Source organism: Argentina anserina, chromosome 7 (genome assembly GCF_933775445.1).
Source record: "Argentina anserina chromosome 7, drPotAnse1.1, whole genome shotgun sequence".
NCBI classification, from domain to species: domain Eukaryota; kingdom Viridiplantae; phylum Streptophyta; class Magnoliopsida; order Rosales; family Rosaceae; genus Argentina; species Argentina anserina.
Genome location: NC_065878.1, coordinates 11,084,514 through 11,103,854, shown reverse-complemented (window position 1 = coordinate 11,103,854; position 19,341 = coordinate 11,084,514). Strand labels below are relative to the sequence as shown.

General features: G+C 36.5%; 2 protein-coding genes across 2 annotated transcripts; one reads left to right on the top strand and one right to left on the bottom strand.

Annotated features, from left to right (window-relative positions):
* Positions 1-4,417: 4,417 nt before the first annotated feature.
* On the bottom strand, positions 4,418-12,798 carry LOC126801489 (protein VASCULAR ASSOCIATED DEATH 1, chloroplastic). The gene is made up of 18 exons (XM_050528852.1): positions 12,557-12,798; positions 12,211-12,270; positions 11,441-11,491; positions 11,144-11,209; positions 10,320-10,415; positions 10,085-10,186; positions 9,320-9,417; positions 9,048-9,235; positions 8,444-8,484; positions 7,651-7,732; positions 7,437-7,523; positions 7,285-7,339; positions 6,889-6,955; positions 6,579-6,675; positions 5,632-5,693; positions 5,466-5,508; positions 5,079-5,329; positions 4,418-4,901 (listed from the first exon to the last, which is right to left on the bottom strand). Exons 1-18 carry the CDS (start codon positions 12,746-12,748, stop codon positions 4,653-4,655), a joined length of 1,887 nt encoding a protein of 628 aa, XP_050384809.1. The 5' UTR covers positions 12,749-12,798; the 3' UTR covers positions 4,418-4,652.
* Positions 12,799-18,287: 5,489 nt separating this feature from the next.
* Positions 18,288-19,115, top strand: LOC126803577 (putative receptor like protein 25). The gene is made up of 2 exons (XM_050531362.1): positions 18,288-18,404; positions 18,489-19,115. The coding sequence occupies exons 1-2, from the start codon at positions 18,288-18,290 to the stop codon at positions 19,113-19,115; spliced, it is 744 nt and encodes a 247-aa protein (XP_050387319.1).
* Positions 19,116-19,341: the final 226 nt, after the last annotated feature.

Here is a 19,341-nt window from a genome sequence, read left to right as displayed (position 1 = left end):
AGTGGAATAGTTTAATTCCTCCGCATTAAACTTTCCTAATAGGAATTTACAAATATTTTCTTGATTGGTATCTGGGGTCATGGCCAGCATTACTCCTGCCCAGTAATAATCATTTGCATCTGTCTGCAAGATGATTAAGTCTCATTCTTCAAGCATCTGTAAGTGGGTAGACTTTGGGTTAATTTCTTGATCTTTTTGACAATATTACTGTCGTATTCCGTAAAGCACAATTTCTTCTTAGAACTGGTTTTCGGTGTGAGTAAAGCAGTAAGACCACTTACTTGAGGGATAAAGTCTCTAGCAAAGTTAACAACTTCTAAGAATCTTTGCAAGAATTTTGCATCAGGGATTTGATCTGGGAATTGGCTGATCTTCTTAACAATGTGTTCTTGGAGACAAATCTCTCCATCTTTAACATGATTATCCAAAAAGTCGATCTCTTCTTTGACCAAATGTATCATTTTTTGTCCCAAAATGATTCTTTTCTAGACAATAAGCTTACAGACCTGCTCCAGGTGCTTCAGATCTTCATTCATAGTTCTTGAGAAGACTAACATGTCGTCTATATAAACTATGCAAAAATTTGAATAAGGCTTAAAATGTTGTCCATCTTCCTTTGGAAAATAGATGGAGCCTCCTTGAGACCAAACGACGTAACCAGCCATTCATAATCCCTTTGTGGTGATTCAAAATCCTGATTTAGCATCAAACTTGGAAAAGATTTTACCTCCTTTTAGACAATTTATAAGGACCCTCACTTGAGCTATCTGATAACCGTCTTTAACGGTCTTTTTGTTAACGTCTCTGTAATCAATGACCATCCTAGCTTTTCCTCTTAGTTGTTCCGCATGATTTCTTACTAGGAGAGCTGGAGCATGATGCAGATTGTTTGAAGGTCTGATTAACCTTTTATCAAGTAGTTCTTGAATCCGACTTTCCATCTATTTTCTATCTTCTTCCCTATAATGAGGGATGACCTTAACATGGCAGATAACGTTGACATCATGATGAAATATAAAATACATTTCATTATGAATGTGAGGGTCTTAAATTTTATTTAATTAGTGATAAATATTTTTTTAATTATTTTTTTTTAATTTTCGTCTGAGGCCTCGTTAAGCACAGGGCGGCCCTGCACTTATAAAGGTTAGGACCTAGTAATGTAGATCCAGTTCATAACTGAACTTTGACCCAAAAAAAAAAGTTCATAGCTAAACTAATATTCGAGGCAAAAGTATGTTTCAGTGTGAAGTTGAATGACGTAAAATGAGGTCAACTCATTTCGTACTTTTGATACCATATGATACTATATATACATGTCATGCATACATTCATACAAATACGTGCATGGAGTCGTTCAGTAGCGCAGAGATCAAAGTGCGGACATCGATCGATCCATCACCAACGGCGGTGCTGCTAAAAGAAACCCATCATCGTCAGAATTTAACTCTATCTTCAATTGCAAGTTTGCAACGTTAAAACCCGGTTGGCAAAACCAGAGACAAAACTAGAATCGAAAAACCGGGCGGGCTGCACCTTGAAGTTAATCCTGGGGGAAGACTCCTACTGATGAGTTTTAAACCAAAATTGTTTAATTTAGAGTAATTTTCTAAATTAATTACTGTGTTAGATCATAAACGGGATTATGGGAAGATAGTGCTAATTAAATTAGAAGGATGAAAGGTGATTTCTAACTTGATACTGTATATATATGAAACTTGTGAGGTTGAGTTGGTTTTCACAAAAGGAAGGATCGACTGCAACACACATCCATCAACTCTCTAATTCTGTACCCGGATGACACTGTTCTCAATTGTTAGTGACATCGTCTTCAACTATATATAGCTGAATACGAATTTTACGTACCCAAATCAGCAGGCTCTATGAATAGTTGAATTGGTGTTCTATATAATTAAGTAATTAGATGAGTATTTTGCTAGTATGTACGTACGTTCAAGTCATGGATCAATATTATCGAAATCAATAATTAATGCTAGCATAGTTTATTTAAGTTCAAGAATTCATTTATCCGTTTTGGGCAAAGCAAACCGGCCATTATACAAGATTACAAGTAATAATTTGCACCACTGATTGGTCTGAAAGGATTCATCTGTTCCCATCCTCTATTATTCCATATACATTTCGTCTTGTTCTCTCTCTAGCTAGCTCTCCTCCAGAGCTCGACGATCAGCATTGGCTATAACCAACCAGCTAGGGCACCACCGTCCGCTCTCTCGGTCTCTGTTTGAGGTTAGCTAGTTTTTTCGCACAAAATAAAAACCAAACCCTCGTCCGCTCCATCTGTTTGCTCAGTCGACGTTGCTCCACCTCGTGATTATAATGCTCGAAACCTAGCATAACCTTTGTCCCTACCAAAAAAGATTTACAAGGAAATCCACCGTACCATCATTCAACATCAGAAACTATGAGGCCCAGTAAGATTCGTCATCTTCCGGCCACTTCCTGCAATTCTGTCCAAACCATCGGTATTCCTATGACATATCATAATCCAACATCAATATAACGTTGCATGGCTTATCATCTTTGTTTTATTGGATAACCATTGGTAGGCCAAGAACTAGAAGCTACTCTTAAGAGAATTAAGACAGTTGGATTGATTGGGAAATTTACCTATTTAGTCCAATATATATCATGGCCAAATATAGCACGCGCCGCAGCTTTTAGCAACTATCGTACTCTGTCCATTTTGCTCTTGGTTAAGAACAATAACAGTTCAGGCCAAAGAAAGAAAAACCTTACAATTTTGATGAGGTGTACATATAGAGAATGAAAACTTGCAATCTAGCTAGCTCGTTAAACATCTTTTTTTTTTCCTTGAAAAATGTTATTTATATTTGAGAGAGACAATCCACCAATTCAAGAACATTATGAACGGCTGGCAATTCGCCTGAACCCAACTAACATCTGGATTTAGCGCCGTTACAAATCTCTATTTTTATTTTAAAAGAGCCAATATATATGTATGTATGTATATATATTACATATTTGAAACAAAAGATATCAAATCAGTTGATGTGAACATGGGACCGTTAGAACGAGTGCAACACTTCAAAATTTTGAAGACTCAATTTGATGATGTTCCACTATCAAAGGAGGGGCCTTTATCTTCACGACTTCAACCTATACCCTCTATGCACACACAAAATATGGAAAATGTGTAACATACGAAGAGTTAGATACAAAAGAAGGGTTTTCGATTACAAGTCTAGAATTCAATTGATCTTTTAGATTTAGAGGTCGGTGGTTTTCACAACCATTGAAGGCCAAGTGCCGTTGTAGCCAGTAGCCTTACTCTTCTGCATTATAAATCGGGGTTGTTGTCAATTAGTGCCGGCCTTGAGATTTTCGGGGCTATAGGCGGAGCGAAAAGATGGGGCTCCTTACCTTTTAATATAGTCACAATATTTTTTTCTACGAACGCAACATAGTTTGTAAATTAAAATCTGCAGACAAGATTTACCCACAAGTTGAATTTAATAATTGTTTTTTAACAAAAAAAAACCAAAAAGGAGCCCTCTTCATACGACTGTTAGGGAATAAATCAAGCTAAATAGTTGAATTGAAATTGTTCTTTCTCTATTGCCCAATTCCCAAATATGTTGGAAACTAAAAAAAATTATTTTTCATGGAGAAGCAAATAATGAACAATTAAAATAAGATAAAAATAATTATGGATATAGCCAACAAAATAATAAGATCAAAGTATGGCTGTATGAAACTGAGAAGAATTCACTAAAACTCGCAGAGTCACAGCCGCAAAGAAAAATTTTAAAAACCTAAAACTTTCTACTTCACCTTAATCATATATATAATATTATTTTTAACTAAAAAATATAACCGCCTTATTTTTTTTCGGCGGCCTACATGGGTTGGGGGCTCTAAGCAGCCGCCTGCTAGGCCTAGCCCCAGGGCTAGCCCTGTTGTCAATCCAAGCACCTTAACACCTTAACATATTACTCGGAGAAAACTTGTAAGGATACTAATCATGTACGTGGGGGCGGGTTTTGGTGTTTACATTTGAGTTTCAACCATTAAGCCTAGTAGTGAACTTGTGACTCGATCGAAGGCGTGCAATAATGGCCATTTGCATATATTCAAGTGAAATTGCGACTCCATCGAATCGATCACTCACTTTCACATATGTAAACCTTGCAAATTGATTTTGACGAGTTTATAAATGACAACGTACCCTTCTACCTTTTGTGCACCAGAGTGACCGGATCACCGGAATTGAAGCTTGGTGACCCCTCTGATCCACCTAATTTCAAATTTTGTATTAATGGTGTAAGATGGAGGGAGGTATCGTAGGATGCATCAACTAACATATTGACAATTGACTACATGAATTGGTTCCTTCGCATCTAAATGGAAGGGTTACTTGAATAAACAGAAAAAAAAAAGAGATTATTCTTTCCTACTTTTTGGCAGTACGGGTGGCTGCTAAGTGAATACTGTTCGGCAATTAAGAAGTGATTTGTATTTCTCTATAACAGATATTGGCTTTGAGAAAATTTTATACACGCCTATTGGTTCTAGATTACAACATGCTGCTAACTTTCTAACTGGAACAACATACATTTCTTAATAATAAAATATAATCACCAAAAGAAATGAGGATTTACAGCTCGATGTTATTTATGTTTACCAAGATGCTTGAAATCTTCAAGTTGAGCTTTTAGGAGAGCATGCTCACGTCGCATGCTCTCTAGCCGAGCTTCAACCAGGTTCATATCGTCTTTAAGGGTGTGAACTCGCTTCTCCAGCCAAGTAATAACTTCAGAAGATCTTCCACCTATGGCACCACCCACCCCACTCGTGTAGTCCACAGGAGAGTGCACATGGATATGTTGGGGTCTGACTAGTAGCGCAAGTATGCTCAACTACGATCAAAGAGAAAAACACTCAAGAAATCCCCTTAAGATTGAACCCTCCCAACTTTTCTTCAGACATAAACCCTCAACACCACTCCATTTACAGAATTACAACGGTATACATGTTCTTGGTTACTCTATCTCATTGTTTGGCATGTAATTGCAGATTAATAAGAGAGTACATACCTGCATTATGAATATCACAGCAACAATGACAACTATGATCAGTGAAAGACGGCTTTGACTCCTCAAAGATGACCCTAATTTCATCATATAACCTCCCAATAATGTGGTATGAGAGTCATTATCACTTGGACTTTTTTGAAATTGACTGCTGACTTGCTGCTTAGGGCTTATGGATGCAGGTATCTGTTGCATGCTAGTGTGATCACTAGGTTCCTCTGAAGGACGAACTTCACATTTCTGAACCATGCTAACTGTAGGAAAACTCTCTGATTTATTAATAGTTTCATGAACCAACCTGTTAGTAAACTAAAAAATAATTGCACTACCCTAATTGATTGTATTATATTTGCAATAACAAGTCCATTTATGTGTGTACAGTAGTCTAACCTTCTGATTTTTCAAGATCTTTCTTCTTCAACAATTCATGTGCCTGAAAAAAGACAAAAAAGACATTGAACGTGCACGCACTCTTTGGTCAATACTAACACTAAGACGAGCTCCACATTTGACATGGTTGCATCAACCAATCAGTAGATAAAGGAATAGATGTTACCATGTTGATCCAGGTAGCAAAAACCTCTCGACATTCTTCCAAGGTAGACTGCACTATCTTTCCTGTGTGAACACGGGACTTCCCATCAGATCAAGATTAAACTTCTTAAACTGACAAGGTCAAGACTGTTTGGCAAACACATATACATGGTTTCAGAAAGTGAACATGTAATCATGAGGGCCAACAGTCTTATACACAGGTTATTTACATTGTAAAACTTTAATTATTTAACATAAATCTAATGACACCTCATAAAGATATGCAAGATATAATAACATAGATCCATAAATGAGCCGACTCTAATTATGGTTCTGTAACACTCATTAGAGTAACAATAAAAATACCATTCACCGTGAAAGCAAAAGAATCGAGAACCCCAACTATATTTGATTGAGAAGAATTAACCAATCCCCGACAATCGCTCTAATCTGGAAAAAGATATTAAATTGGGATTGATTTACAATTTGCACTTCTTAGTGAACAAAAGGAACTAATGAATCAGAGTGATCAGAACTTAGTAAACTAAATTTTTCTCACACTTTAATAGGTACCGTCTTGCTCTACACTTTAGTATGTTTCTTAAGAATCAAAGTTTACTCATGAGCTGAAAATAAATTTGCTAAACTTATCATGAACCAAATAATCTCACATAGAATTAAATTCCAATTCCTGACACAATTAGACATCTTTATAACCTTTCTAAACTGTGATGTCATCTGTATTATCGTATCTTTCAATTTCTGAATACTGTACAACTTAAATGCATAGCATAGCATATACTTATTTGTACAACATCCAACTCCTTGTGCATTGAACGTACCAGGTCATACATTTTTGGAACTTTTAACATTTCTCAGGTCTTTCACATGATTTCACATCTTAAGCTTCATGTTGACTAATATAAAACGATGATAAATCAAAACAAGCACGGGATGTCAAGAGCACACCTTTCCAAACAGTTCTTTTTGAAAATGCCACATTCAAGTAAATCTTTAGATTGCAGCAGTTCTTTGATTTAGTATCTCTCTCCACATCCCAAAGCCCCTAATATTAGACACAAGGAAAGCAATAAGTGAATTAAGTTACCAATAAGTGTTCGATAAAGATATTTACTAATATGATCCAAATCTGCAAAAACTGTATATTTCACAAATTCACAATCAATAAATCATTAGGATAACTTTCAAAGACCTGTGTGGCAAAAATAATAAAGGGAAGTTGACATTATTAACAAATAAAGTGGAAGGAATGGATCACCTCAACCCGAAAATAATCTCCATAAGGTACATCATTGATCTCTTGTGATGTCTCAATAACTAAATGACTGCCAAAATTTAAAAGCACCACAAAAATTACAGAAAATCTTTCGAGCACTATTGTCATTACATAAGGTAATGTCATTTTATGCATGCCGCTATGCAAAGTACAGGAAAGAAAGAACCCAAAAAATAAAATGAAATAAAAGCAAAGTAGATGGATCACAATTCAATTCAGTATAATACATGCAAGCAATGTGGCTCAACAAAAACCAGTTCTGAATTTTCCAAACTGGAATGGAACCCACCCTTTACTTCACCTTCTTTTTACAATTAAATTATACTGCAAAACCTATTCAAAAAACATGAATGGTACAATAAACAACATCATGTTAACCTGTTTCTGTGTACTCGAAATTTCTGGAGCTCCTGACAGCTACCAAATTTTGCACCTTTATAACAACACAAACATTATTTATCATACTTAAAGACTGAACTATAAAAAATAATCCACCAACAAAGTTAAATATAGCAGATATGCAGCAATACCAAAATAGATTTTAATAGGATGCTGAAATGAAACATCACGGGCATGTCCAAACTTTTCATGAGGGTGCCACGAAGTGCACCTGAACTCTGAAAAGTATCACATAAGCAAAGAGCAAGAATTAGAACAGTGTCCATGCTACAAAAAGTAGTCACCATGAAACTCCAATGATAACATAATTAAATACAAGAAACTCATCAAATTCATAGCATTTACCTTTATCTCCACAACTTTGATGGAATGATTCACTGAACACATCATCAGAGTAAAAGAATCTAAAGAAGTCTTCAACCGTTATCTGCATGTCAAAAGACATGCAAAAATTCAAATTGCTTTACACAAGTGCTTGCTTTGTTATTGAAAGAAAAAACACAATGCAGACTAAAGATGATTGAAATATAGTGCCCACACAACCTTTGTTCTAAATAAAGCAATTCTCCTCTATATTTGAAATTTACAAATTTTCCCTTGCACATGTCAATTTGACTCTTCAAGTAAAAAATGTGATGTACCCTTATATCTCAAGCAGTAAACCAATTTTTTTTCCAACCATTAACAATATGTTTCCAGTCACTCACATCATTCTCATCGCCTTTTTGGAAACTTTTTATTGGCTTCAGATTTTATCTTTGTACAAATTTGTTGGTGTTTGTGGGTGATGCTATGGTTCCTTACAAAACATGAACTAAAATTCAAGCGACTATTCAGAAGTGGTGCTTGACAACTACAAAAAAATATCATGGTATAGTTCAATATTTTCCAGAAAACTGGTAATCCCAGTCAAACATCTTCAGTAAATTCATTTGAGTACAATGTCAAAGCAAGATTGTGCTACCACAGTGATCAATAGGTGAAATGTCTTGTACCCATTGAAAGCTAAAGATTAAAAGATCTACATTTGGATATCAAGTCAAACTAAAGGCAGAAGAACGTACTTCACACTGTAATTATAATGAAGTTAAAGAAATTATAAACATAATATATGATTGCAGACAAGAAGATGAAATACCGGAAACTGCGACTCTGCAACCTTTGTATAAAAGTCTGGAACTGCATGTCACATATAACCAGCTTAATTTCCATTTATAAAAACATAAACTAGAACTAATGAATACAACATCAGTGATGATTTAACTAAATTACCTAAATCAACCTTTGCACACAATTTACCAAATTTTTAAACCCATGACCAGCTTCATCCTCTTACCCATTTACCATTAATAGCCTAGAGACTTGTGCAATACAATTGCTTTGCACGCAATTTACCAAATTTTTGAACCCATGACCAACTTCATCCTCTACCCATTTACCATTAATAGCCTAGAGACTTGTGCAATACAATTGTGTCCATCTATAAAAATATGCACACAATCAAGCGTTCATATACACACCATCGTCCAAAGACCACAACATTTCATACTTATGAAGTGATGCATCACTTGCAAGAAATCTAGTTTACTACCCTGACCTTGTGTTACCAATCTAAACTCAACACTCAACAGTAACATAGCACAATCCGAAAAGGAATGACCCAAGATATCTGCAAACTCATCTTTGAGACTTGGACAAATGAAGCAACATCATTGATGACCCTAGCTATACAGTAAACATACTGTTTGGGGCATCAGAATCTTCTTCCTTCCAAAACATGGTATCACTTGAAGATGACGGTTCACCGTTCAGAACTGGTTTTATATCCTCTCTGACAACACCTTGTGGGTCTGGAAGCAATGTCAATGCGGAATCGTCTTCAACTTTGGGTGGGAGCTCGGAATCTTTTGAAATATGAGTATACGTGTCCCTGACCAACATAAAGCAAAAAAAAAATTATTTTTGAGTGATAAAAATCAGATATTTGCGCAAATCGCTAATGATACTGAAGTACCTGTCAGTAGAATCCAGATCATTAACTAAGCAATTGGAGCTCTCCACTTTTTCAATTACAGCTCCATTCTCTTGGTTTTTAGTTTCAGAGATTGATTCCTGGAAAAGGAAACGTGCATATGAGAAAGGTTTACAACTGGGGTACAACCCTTTCCATTAGACTCGTGTCATCTTTTCCATCAAGTACATGTGAGGCAAGTTGATGCAATTATGAGGGCAATAAAGATAAGTGATTACCCAAACCTTAAAGATGTTTAAAATGATAAACTGTGTATAGAAAGCTCATAAGACACGCAAAAGCTTGATGATACATTACAATTAAGTTTAACATGTCACAGAGTTAAGTAAATTAAGAGAAGCGTTTTTTTTTACCACAACAAATTCCTATCCTTTAATTGCTTTATCGTGATTGACATCATAATCATAAGGACTATCAATTTATATCTTTCCCCATATATCATGTCTGGCTATCAAAAAGCATCCAATCCTTTTCACTAACTAAGCAAACAAGAGAGATATAACGAACTGGTGCAGTGACCAAGATTTGTAAGCTGCACCTGACCAAAGGAATTAAAAAATTTAAAAATACTACTGAATGCCTTAATCAGGTGCAATTTCGATACAGATATGTTTAAAATCATAGACTTAAGCAGAGAAAACACTTAAATTGCAACCACTATATGCTGTTCATTACAGTATGACATCCTTCATTACAGCAGTTGTTTGAACAAATACATTGTAACAAAACCATCTTTATCACTACTACCTGCTGTTCTGTAGTCACTTTGGCACCATCAACACATTGCGCCCAACCATCATTTATGATTCTATAAGCTTCATCTCGTGATAGAAACGATGCAAAGAAGTACTGCCATATCAATAAGTGATGTAAGACATGGAGCCTAATATTGTATGACAGCAATAAAGGTTTAGGCCAGGGTGTGATATCAACAGCACAAAGTATAACAAGATATAAACTTCAGAACTTCAGTTACCACTACCTTTTTGTCTCCAGCAAAAATTTCTATGGCATTAGGAAAGATCCCTGCCGTCTTTGCTCTTCTTACACTTGTGACTTCCTGGAACGGGATAATTTTCTGAAGTAGAATTTACTTGTTAGTACATCATAGTAATTCTTCCGAGTCCAGAAGCAACTACTGAGCAGAAAAAGTGATTCATATTTGAAGCTCTTAGAACAATTTATGGAACTGTCTGGATCTACAGGAAACAAGTCTATCCCTTTTTAGGCATAAGCCAGGAACTCCAACACTAAATACATACATAGAACAAATTTTTCCTAAACAAACCACTTATTCAATTATTATTTTCATTATAGTGTGATCCAAGAATTGTTTCTTTAAAGCAATCAAAACATACAATATCAATTCCATGTGGTTTTGTGATTAAATTTCAAGCTGGCACAATCCATATGAATTTTTTATCCCTTGATCAAATAATTTGCTATGTATAACAGATTTGTTGTCTCTAATATCCAAGAGTGCTAAAGGTTCTTAGAAAAATAACTGTCAAAATGAATAGTTACACTCATTACAAAAACCTATCAACAATTCAACATTTAAATCTATTTATTATTTGGAGATATGCGACATTTGTGAAAAAGAAAGGAATATTTTTCAACCAACAGATTCCTCAAATATTCACTACAAAATATCTAAGCAAGTTTCATCGTTTGCATAAATTTACATAGGTATACTTTTGCATAAATGTCTCTTTTGTATAACCTATGTACAAGTGATTGATATACTCAATACAACAATTCCAAAATTCAATCTCTTAAAAGTTGAACATAAATTGAAGATCATACCTTTGTCTCATATCCAAATATATTTGAGTAAAAGCAAATGTGATGAACAAACAGGTACATATGACCCTACAAGAGAGAGAGAGAGAGAGAGAGAGAGTTAAGATGGCAATTCAATCAAGAAGTTAGAGAGAAAATAGAAAATAGAACTTTAGACCAAAGAAACTAAACTTTAGAGAATGCTAATGCAATCAAAAGTAAAATAATTTAGAGAATGCTGATGCAATACTATCACGAATATAAACTTTAACACCAAGTTAAATTCTGAATGATAGCCTATAGAATAAACATTAAACTAACCTGAATAAGTATATTCTCCTGGAATGCACAATTGAAATCTTCAATGAGGGCCTACAGTAAAAAATAAAATAGAGAGACAAGTTTAATGTCGAACATATATTCCAATAGCATATACAACTCATACTCAACGCCATGAGTAGCAGTCTCAGTGTGAGTATGTGATGGTGTGTGAGAAAAGAGAATACCACAAGTTCTCTTAACTAACAAGCACACTAAAACCTCCAGAATTAGAAACTGAGATATATGTGAATCAATATGTGAGGGCTTGTTCCTCCACATATGTACACATGTTTCAAAAGGTAACAAAACTGTACAAAACCACCTTGACATACAAGTGATTTATAAACCCCAAATTCTGTTTATATTGCTCGCAATTGTCAAGAAATATTTTAATATAATTTACCCCAGGGGGGTCCTTTCTATCATAACTTCCAACTCAACTACAAAAGACAACCAGATAAGCAAACTCCTCTATCACCAATACCTCCAATGTGTAATTGCCGAAACATTAGGATTGTTATTCACATTGTAGGATCTTACCAATAAGTAAATTTTAACTCGTGCTGTATGATATTACTCATCAACTCAATTTTCTTCATAATAATTTTGCAGAATGGACCATCAAAAAGTCAAGCAGGAGCAGTAGGATATCATAAGCACACGAAAAAGACAAACACTTATAACAATTGCATCAAGATTCTGAAGCATATTCCTCTATCTACTTCATTTAAACACCGAATCACCGAAAATAAAAGCTTTTGTTGACTTACTTCATCAGGTGGAAGCCGAAACAACTGCCGATACTCCTCACTCCTCAATCTCGCAGCAGACTAGAGAATCAAAAAAGCATAGCAAACTCATAAGCACATCAAACCAAAATTTAAACACATAAGCATAGATTATCACTCATAAGCTCCACTCTTACTAAAATCGCTTCTTCAGCAAGTGCTTAATTCTCTAGAACTAAGCTAAATCTCTCCTCACAAAATCAAAATGCAACACGAAAACTAGCAACAACAACCGCAACCGAATTCGAAAGCATACATTTGACAGAAGCAGTAAGAAGCAAAGTGGAAATGAGAACAAGGAGGAGGAGAAGAAGAAGAGAGGCCGGACCTGATCGGCGGAGCAGGGAGAAGCGAAGGAAGGATCGGAGCGATCAGGAGTGTCGGCGGAGCACGAGACGAGCGGAGAGGACGAGGCGGCGTCGGAGTCGGTGGAGAATCGGGACGGCGAGGGCTCGACGACGGGGTGCTGCTGCTGCGGCGGGACTTGGATCCTCTCCAGGGAGGAGGAGACCACGGCCATGGGGCGGGTCGGGTCGGGTCGGGGGAGAGAGAGAGAGAGTCCGAAACCGAAAGGAAGGAAGGAGCGTCGGTTAGGTTGGTGGTGGAGGTTTGTGGGGGAGTCTACGTCAGTGTTTAATGGGAGGGAAAGAGGGGAGAGTTGGGACTTGGGAGTAAGGAGGTCGGTTTCGGGATGACGTTGACCTTAATGGGACACGTGGCGTTTTTGTTTTGCGTTGTCGACGCCCGACGGAATCTGTTTTGTTTTGGTGGCTGTTTACGTTTTTGATGATAGAAGTTTGTCGCGGGTTTGGTAGGGAGCAAAGCTCAAAATATTCTTAAAATATCCGATATTTTTTTATATTTTTTTTATAAAAATAATATATCTTAGTTATATTTTCTCGTATTTATGATATTTCTCCGATAACATAAAATATCTCCGATATTTATGATATGTTTGATATATATATATACGATATTTTAAGGAAATATCTGAAATTTTTCACTTATTTATTTTGAGTTCTCGACTTCAGTATATCTCGAACTCTCAAAAAAGAGTTTTTCTTATTAATTAATCAATTTGAGAGATACTGAAAAAGTAGTAGTCTTCGACTCTTTGTCTCCTTGAAGACCTTGACATCCTCTCAAATGAGATCTAGATAAGGAGTGTTCTCCTCGAGCACTATTGGGAAAAGTAAGAAAAGATAAATCACATAAAATTACGACTACGTGATAAACAAGCAAATGATAATGTGATTAATGAAAACAGTTATATCGATCTACTTCATGTTGCTAGTAAACCACTTTAGAATGACATTGATCCTCTTCATAATTGGATTATGCATGCACACCTCGATGATGAAAATGACAATCATCATCCACATGTCATAGAAAAGGTAACTGATTTTGGAATTAATGTAAACAAGGTTGTAACGACCCCAAAATTTCGAGCCTAAAAACTCAAAATCTCAAAGTCGTTAGAACACCAAAACAATCTCAATGAAAATGAAATCATTTAACGTGCACAGCGGATCATCTCTGAGTTCCAAATACAACTCAGTCAAACCGATTATTACAAACCAAATTTATAATTTAACATTACATAAGATGGAACTGTAATAATCCTCACCATCTCTCACAAAACTCACAAATAGACCACACTAATCTCACACACCAATCCACACGAGAATCTTCACCACAAGCAGGGTACGAACGACTTCGAGTCTCCGGAGTCGTCCCTCAATCTCCGCTAATCAACACCTGTGGATTTATCCCCTACACCATTGAATTGGTGCACCGGGATTGTAAACACAAACCCGGTAAGCTTATAGCTCGTATGAGTAAAATGACAATACAGTTCGCATATCAATTTATACGAAAAATCACAATCAACAAATATAAATGCCCTCATGAGTCAATGGACGGTCCATCAGGTTGTCCCAAAGAAATATGAAAATAAAACGCTCATGAGGAATTAAGTAACCCTTCTGGTTACCCAAATGCATTTATAATACGGGTACCAAGAACGCTGGTACACATCTGTTACCCCTCTCGTAATACACCGCTGATATTGGATAGCCACCCGCTACCCAACATCCAAAACAGTCTGAGTACCCATGAGCAGATAACCACCCGTTACCTCACATGCAGTACTACGCTGATATTGGGTAACCACCCGCTACCCAACATCCAAAACAATCTGAGTACTCATGAGTAGATAACCACCCGTTACCTCACATGAAGTACTATGGTGATATTGGGTAACCACCCGCTACCCAACATCCAAAACAATCTGAGTACTCATGAGTAGATAACCACCCGTTACCTCACATGAAGTACTATGGCTGACAGACTAGAGCTCTAACTGTATCGTAACTTTCGCCCGGCCAAAGGCTAGGTTCCGACTTGCCAATACGTACAATAATCTCACATCATATTGTACAAAATCAAGTCCGAAGACAAATCGACATTTTAACAATCACTGTGTTAATAACACGTACAATAATCACACATCATATTGTACAATTCAAAATTATGCTCGATATAATCTCAATTAAATCATAACAGTATAATATATAGCAAACTATATATATCCGTACTTATTTACCATTTATACCATATATATATAGTCCACTATATCTTATACATGTCATATTTCACAACACATACTCAATACCAATTTCTCGTCATTGAAATGACCATTTCTAATGAATTAATAACAGTATATAATATAATGAACTAAATATATATGTACTTATTACCATTTATACGGTATATATGTAATCCACTATATTGTATACATGTTTGTAATTCATTATAAATACTCTTGCAAAATATTGAATCACCGCGAGGGTATATTCGTAAATACGTGAGATTTTACTCACCTTATCGACTCGAGCGTAATTTCACAATGCCCGATGATAATTCCTTTCCTCGATTTAACGATCACCTTGAAAAGATAAGAAAAGCATTAAGAATCGTTTCGTAAACCTTTAAATGCCGAAACAGTAATAATTGGATACTGTTCAGCAATTTTCGGTTTTACGAAGTTACTGTTCACTATTACTATTCACGTTTACTGTACAAATATACCATTAATACGTATTTTTTTTTGTACGTATAAGTATTATATATGTATTTATGTACGTATAAATATTAATACGTATTTCTGTACGTATAAATATTAATACGTATTTCTGTACGTATAAATATTATGTACGTATTTCTGTACGTATAAATATTAATACGTATTTTTATACGTATACGTACTATTTAAATGTAAATACAATCTCAGTAAATAAAATTTACTAAATTACCCTTTTACAAATTACTGAAAGTAATTTATATTTACATTTACCGAAGGTAAAATTTAATTACATTTACCGTAGTAAATAAAATTTACATTTACATTTACCGTTACACAGTAAATTACCCAAATACCCTTTCTGTCAAAACTATTCACACCGCCGCAGGTGGCGGCGCGTGGGGCACACGCGCCACCTCCGGCCGGCCGCGCGTGGCGCTCACGCGCCGACACCACCAACGGCGCGTGTCACGCCACCGCCGCCCCAAATCTCTCCTTTTCTTCCTCCTCTTCCTCCCCACGGCCTCACGCCGCCCCTAGACTACTCCACGCACTCACACGCGCCGCCTAAGGCGGCGGTAATCTCCCTCTCCCCACCTCATCCGATTCGTCTCCAATCAAACGAAATTCAACAACAAGCACACACAATCCATCAATTACATCCTACCATACCTCGATTTGAAGTCACAAACCCCTATCTTGCATCGAGGAACTCGGATTTGTCGGCGATGTTCAATCTCTCGGGGTGAACACGTATCGACGCGATTTGGCCCTAAATCTGATGGCATGTGGTGCGAAGAGTGAGAATCGACGTCAAGATACCCTCCTCCGAGCCTTGCGTCGCCGGAGGTCGAGCGGCGACGAGTTGCAGTGGCTTGGTGGCGTCGCGTAGGCCTCACGGTGGCACGAACGGTGACGTCGTGCTCGGGGTTTGGAGAGGAGAGCCGTGCGGTGCTCCTGGCCTAGGCGGTGACGACCACGTCTCCTTGTGAAGGGAGATCGATGGTGAGGCCGAGAGGAAGAGGGAGAGAGTTCGGGGAAGAAGAGAGAGAAAGGAGAGAAAGAAAAGAGGGAGGCGGAGAGAAGAGAGAGAGGAGAGGGTTTCCAATTTTGGAACCCTAACTGATAATTGTTCCTTTTATACCCCTTTCCATATCGGAAACTAACTTCAATCGTGAATAACTTTTACGTACAACGTCCGATTAGAACGCGTCACATATCCACGAACTCGTATCGACGAGCTCTACAACTTTCGTGAAGAAAGTTTTCGAAACCGAGCGACGGAATAAAATTCGATATAATCGTTCGGAAACGTAACGTTTTTCAAATTAAACGTTCCGATAACGTATCCGTTACTCGTTTCATAACGTCGTAACCAATCACATCCATTCTAATTAAATTTCACAATTTTATAGAATTCAAATCAAACTCAAATATTGTTTGAAATTTAGGGTTATTACAAAGGTATTATTTGATGAAGTTGGAGATTCGGGAGATGATTCTGATAGTGTTAGTGTGTGGGGCGGCCAGTGTTCTAAATATCGGGATATATCGGCGATATATCGGTGATATTTAGAAACCGATAGGATAAATGTCATATCGCCTTAATATATCGGTCAACTCAAAATATCGGGTCAACATGCGATATATCGGGATATATCGGTGGATTTTTTTCGTTTGACTTTTTTTTTCGGAGACTTTTTTTTCGATGATTTTTTTCGATAATTTTTTTTCGTTGACTTTTTTTCTTGTTACTTTTTTTTCGGTGATTTTTTTAATGAGGCGATGTCGTTTTGAGGAATTTCAACGCAAATAGACAGAAGATGATTTATGAAGATGATTTTCTCTCAGAAGATGAGGATGAAGATAATGGAGAAGATGATTTTGACTTTGATTCTGATGATGAGAGAGTTTATAATGCATGAATGCATAATCAATATCTCAATCTATCTTTTGTGCACCTATTTTTGTTCAATTAGTACTTAGTAGTTAATATTATTTGGTATATTTTGAATATTTTGAAGTATATGTTTATAAATATATTAAATTTAAATTAAAAATTAACAAAAACGACAAATCCGATATAAATCCCCGTTAAAAAACGATATATCCCCGTTATATCTTTATTTTCCAAAACCGATACGATGCCGATAACCGATATTTAGACCATTGGGGGCGGCGTAGCAACTCTAGATAGTTCAGATGATGATGATAGTGGTGGTGGTGGTGGTGGTGGTGGTGGTGATGGTAATGGTAATGGTAATGGTGGAAGTCGACAAGGTGGTAGAGATGTAAGGTTTGAATACAGACAATCTTATGAAGGTGGAGGATTTGAACAGTTACTTATGAAAAGTAATTTTGATCATGTTACTCAAGATGAGGATCATGGATCTAAAGCAGAGGATCATGATGCGCAACAGCATAATAGATACGCAAGGAGGACAAGAGCATCAATTGATTATCAAAGTATTTCATCTGATGTTGCTTCAGTTGTCTTAAGTTTTGATTTTATCAATTTAGGCACAGCATAGTGGGACGTCAAACGAATCACATGAAGTCAACTATTAATCTGGTTATCCTATTTACGATTATGGTCAATTTGGAGAAGTATAAGATCAATTATCGAGTTTGATTCATCCTTACTATCCTCCTCTTGGAAAATCTGTCGGCAGCTCGAAAGAGATAATCAATATCATGTTAACTATTACAAATCGTACTATATGTCTCGTATGTCTTGTGCAATATTGTAGTTTTGTTGACCAACGTACGTCTTTTCAAGCACCTAGAAACTCTTTCTAGTACTATATAAAGTTAATAATTGTATTTGTTGTATGTAATTCAATAATAATAAATAAAATTTCGCAACATGAATGATATTTTTTTCCAATATCCCCAATATATCAGATATCTTTATTTTTCAAAAAAAAACAATATATCCCCCGATACTGATATTTTGAACCTTGGTGGGGAGGTAATCATGGAAATTGAAAAGGATCCATTGGGGTGGGGTAGTTTTGGGCCTATGGATGACCCGACTGAATTTCAAGGCCCAAGCAACTCTAATATGAACTTGTCCTTGTTTACACCGTTACATGTAACTGATTAAATCGTTCTGTAAATGGGTGGAAGTTCTACTGTTGGGGTGTGGGGTTTGAAAGAGATTTGGGAATGATGTTAGTCACGAAATGAACGGGCTCTTTTTGAGTTTGAAGCCTTTACGGTCATTGATATCTCAAGCAACAATTTTGAAGGAAAGATTGACGAATGGATTGGGAATCTAAAGGGGCTTCGCTCACTCAATGTTTCCAACAATCTTCTTACCTGTGAAATCCCATTATCTTTGGGGAAGTTAGTGCAGCTTGAATCACTAGACCTTTCAAATAACAAGCTCTCAGGAGAGATCCCCCAACCACTGGCGCAGCTGACATTCCTTGCAGAGCTCACTGTCTCTCACAACAATCTCACAGGTCGTATACCGAGTGGAATACAACTCAGGGGGTTTAATGTCACTTCTTATGAGGGAAACACTGAGCTGTGTGGAGATCCATTGCCAAAGAAATGTGGGAACTCTAATGCCCCGGCTCAAGTGCCACATTCTGGAAAAGAAGAAAACGGTTCAGGGTCTGAAATTACATTTGATTGGATTTTTGTGGTGGCCGGATATGGAAGTGGTTTGGTGATAGGAATTGTACTTGCAGAAGACATAGCAATAACAAGGAGACATGGGATGTTTCTTGACATTGTTGGAACTCTGATCAGACTAATAGATTGCATCACAATGTGGAAGAGATCGTTTAGACGTTGAATCTGATGACTTTGCCATATATTGTTGTGTACTTGTGTATCAAATTCTTCTCTCTTTTTTCAAAAAAGTGTTGTTCATAGTTTTTTTTTCCAATATTTGTTTCATGGAATTTTTTCATGTATCCTCTCTGTAGTTTGTAGTTTGTATGCATAACAAATATATGTATTACCTACAACTCGATCAATATGCTTATTCCTTTAACAAAAAAAAAAAACCTGAATTCTGC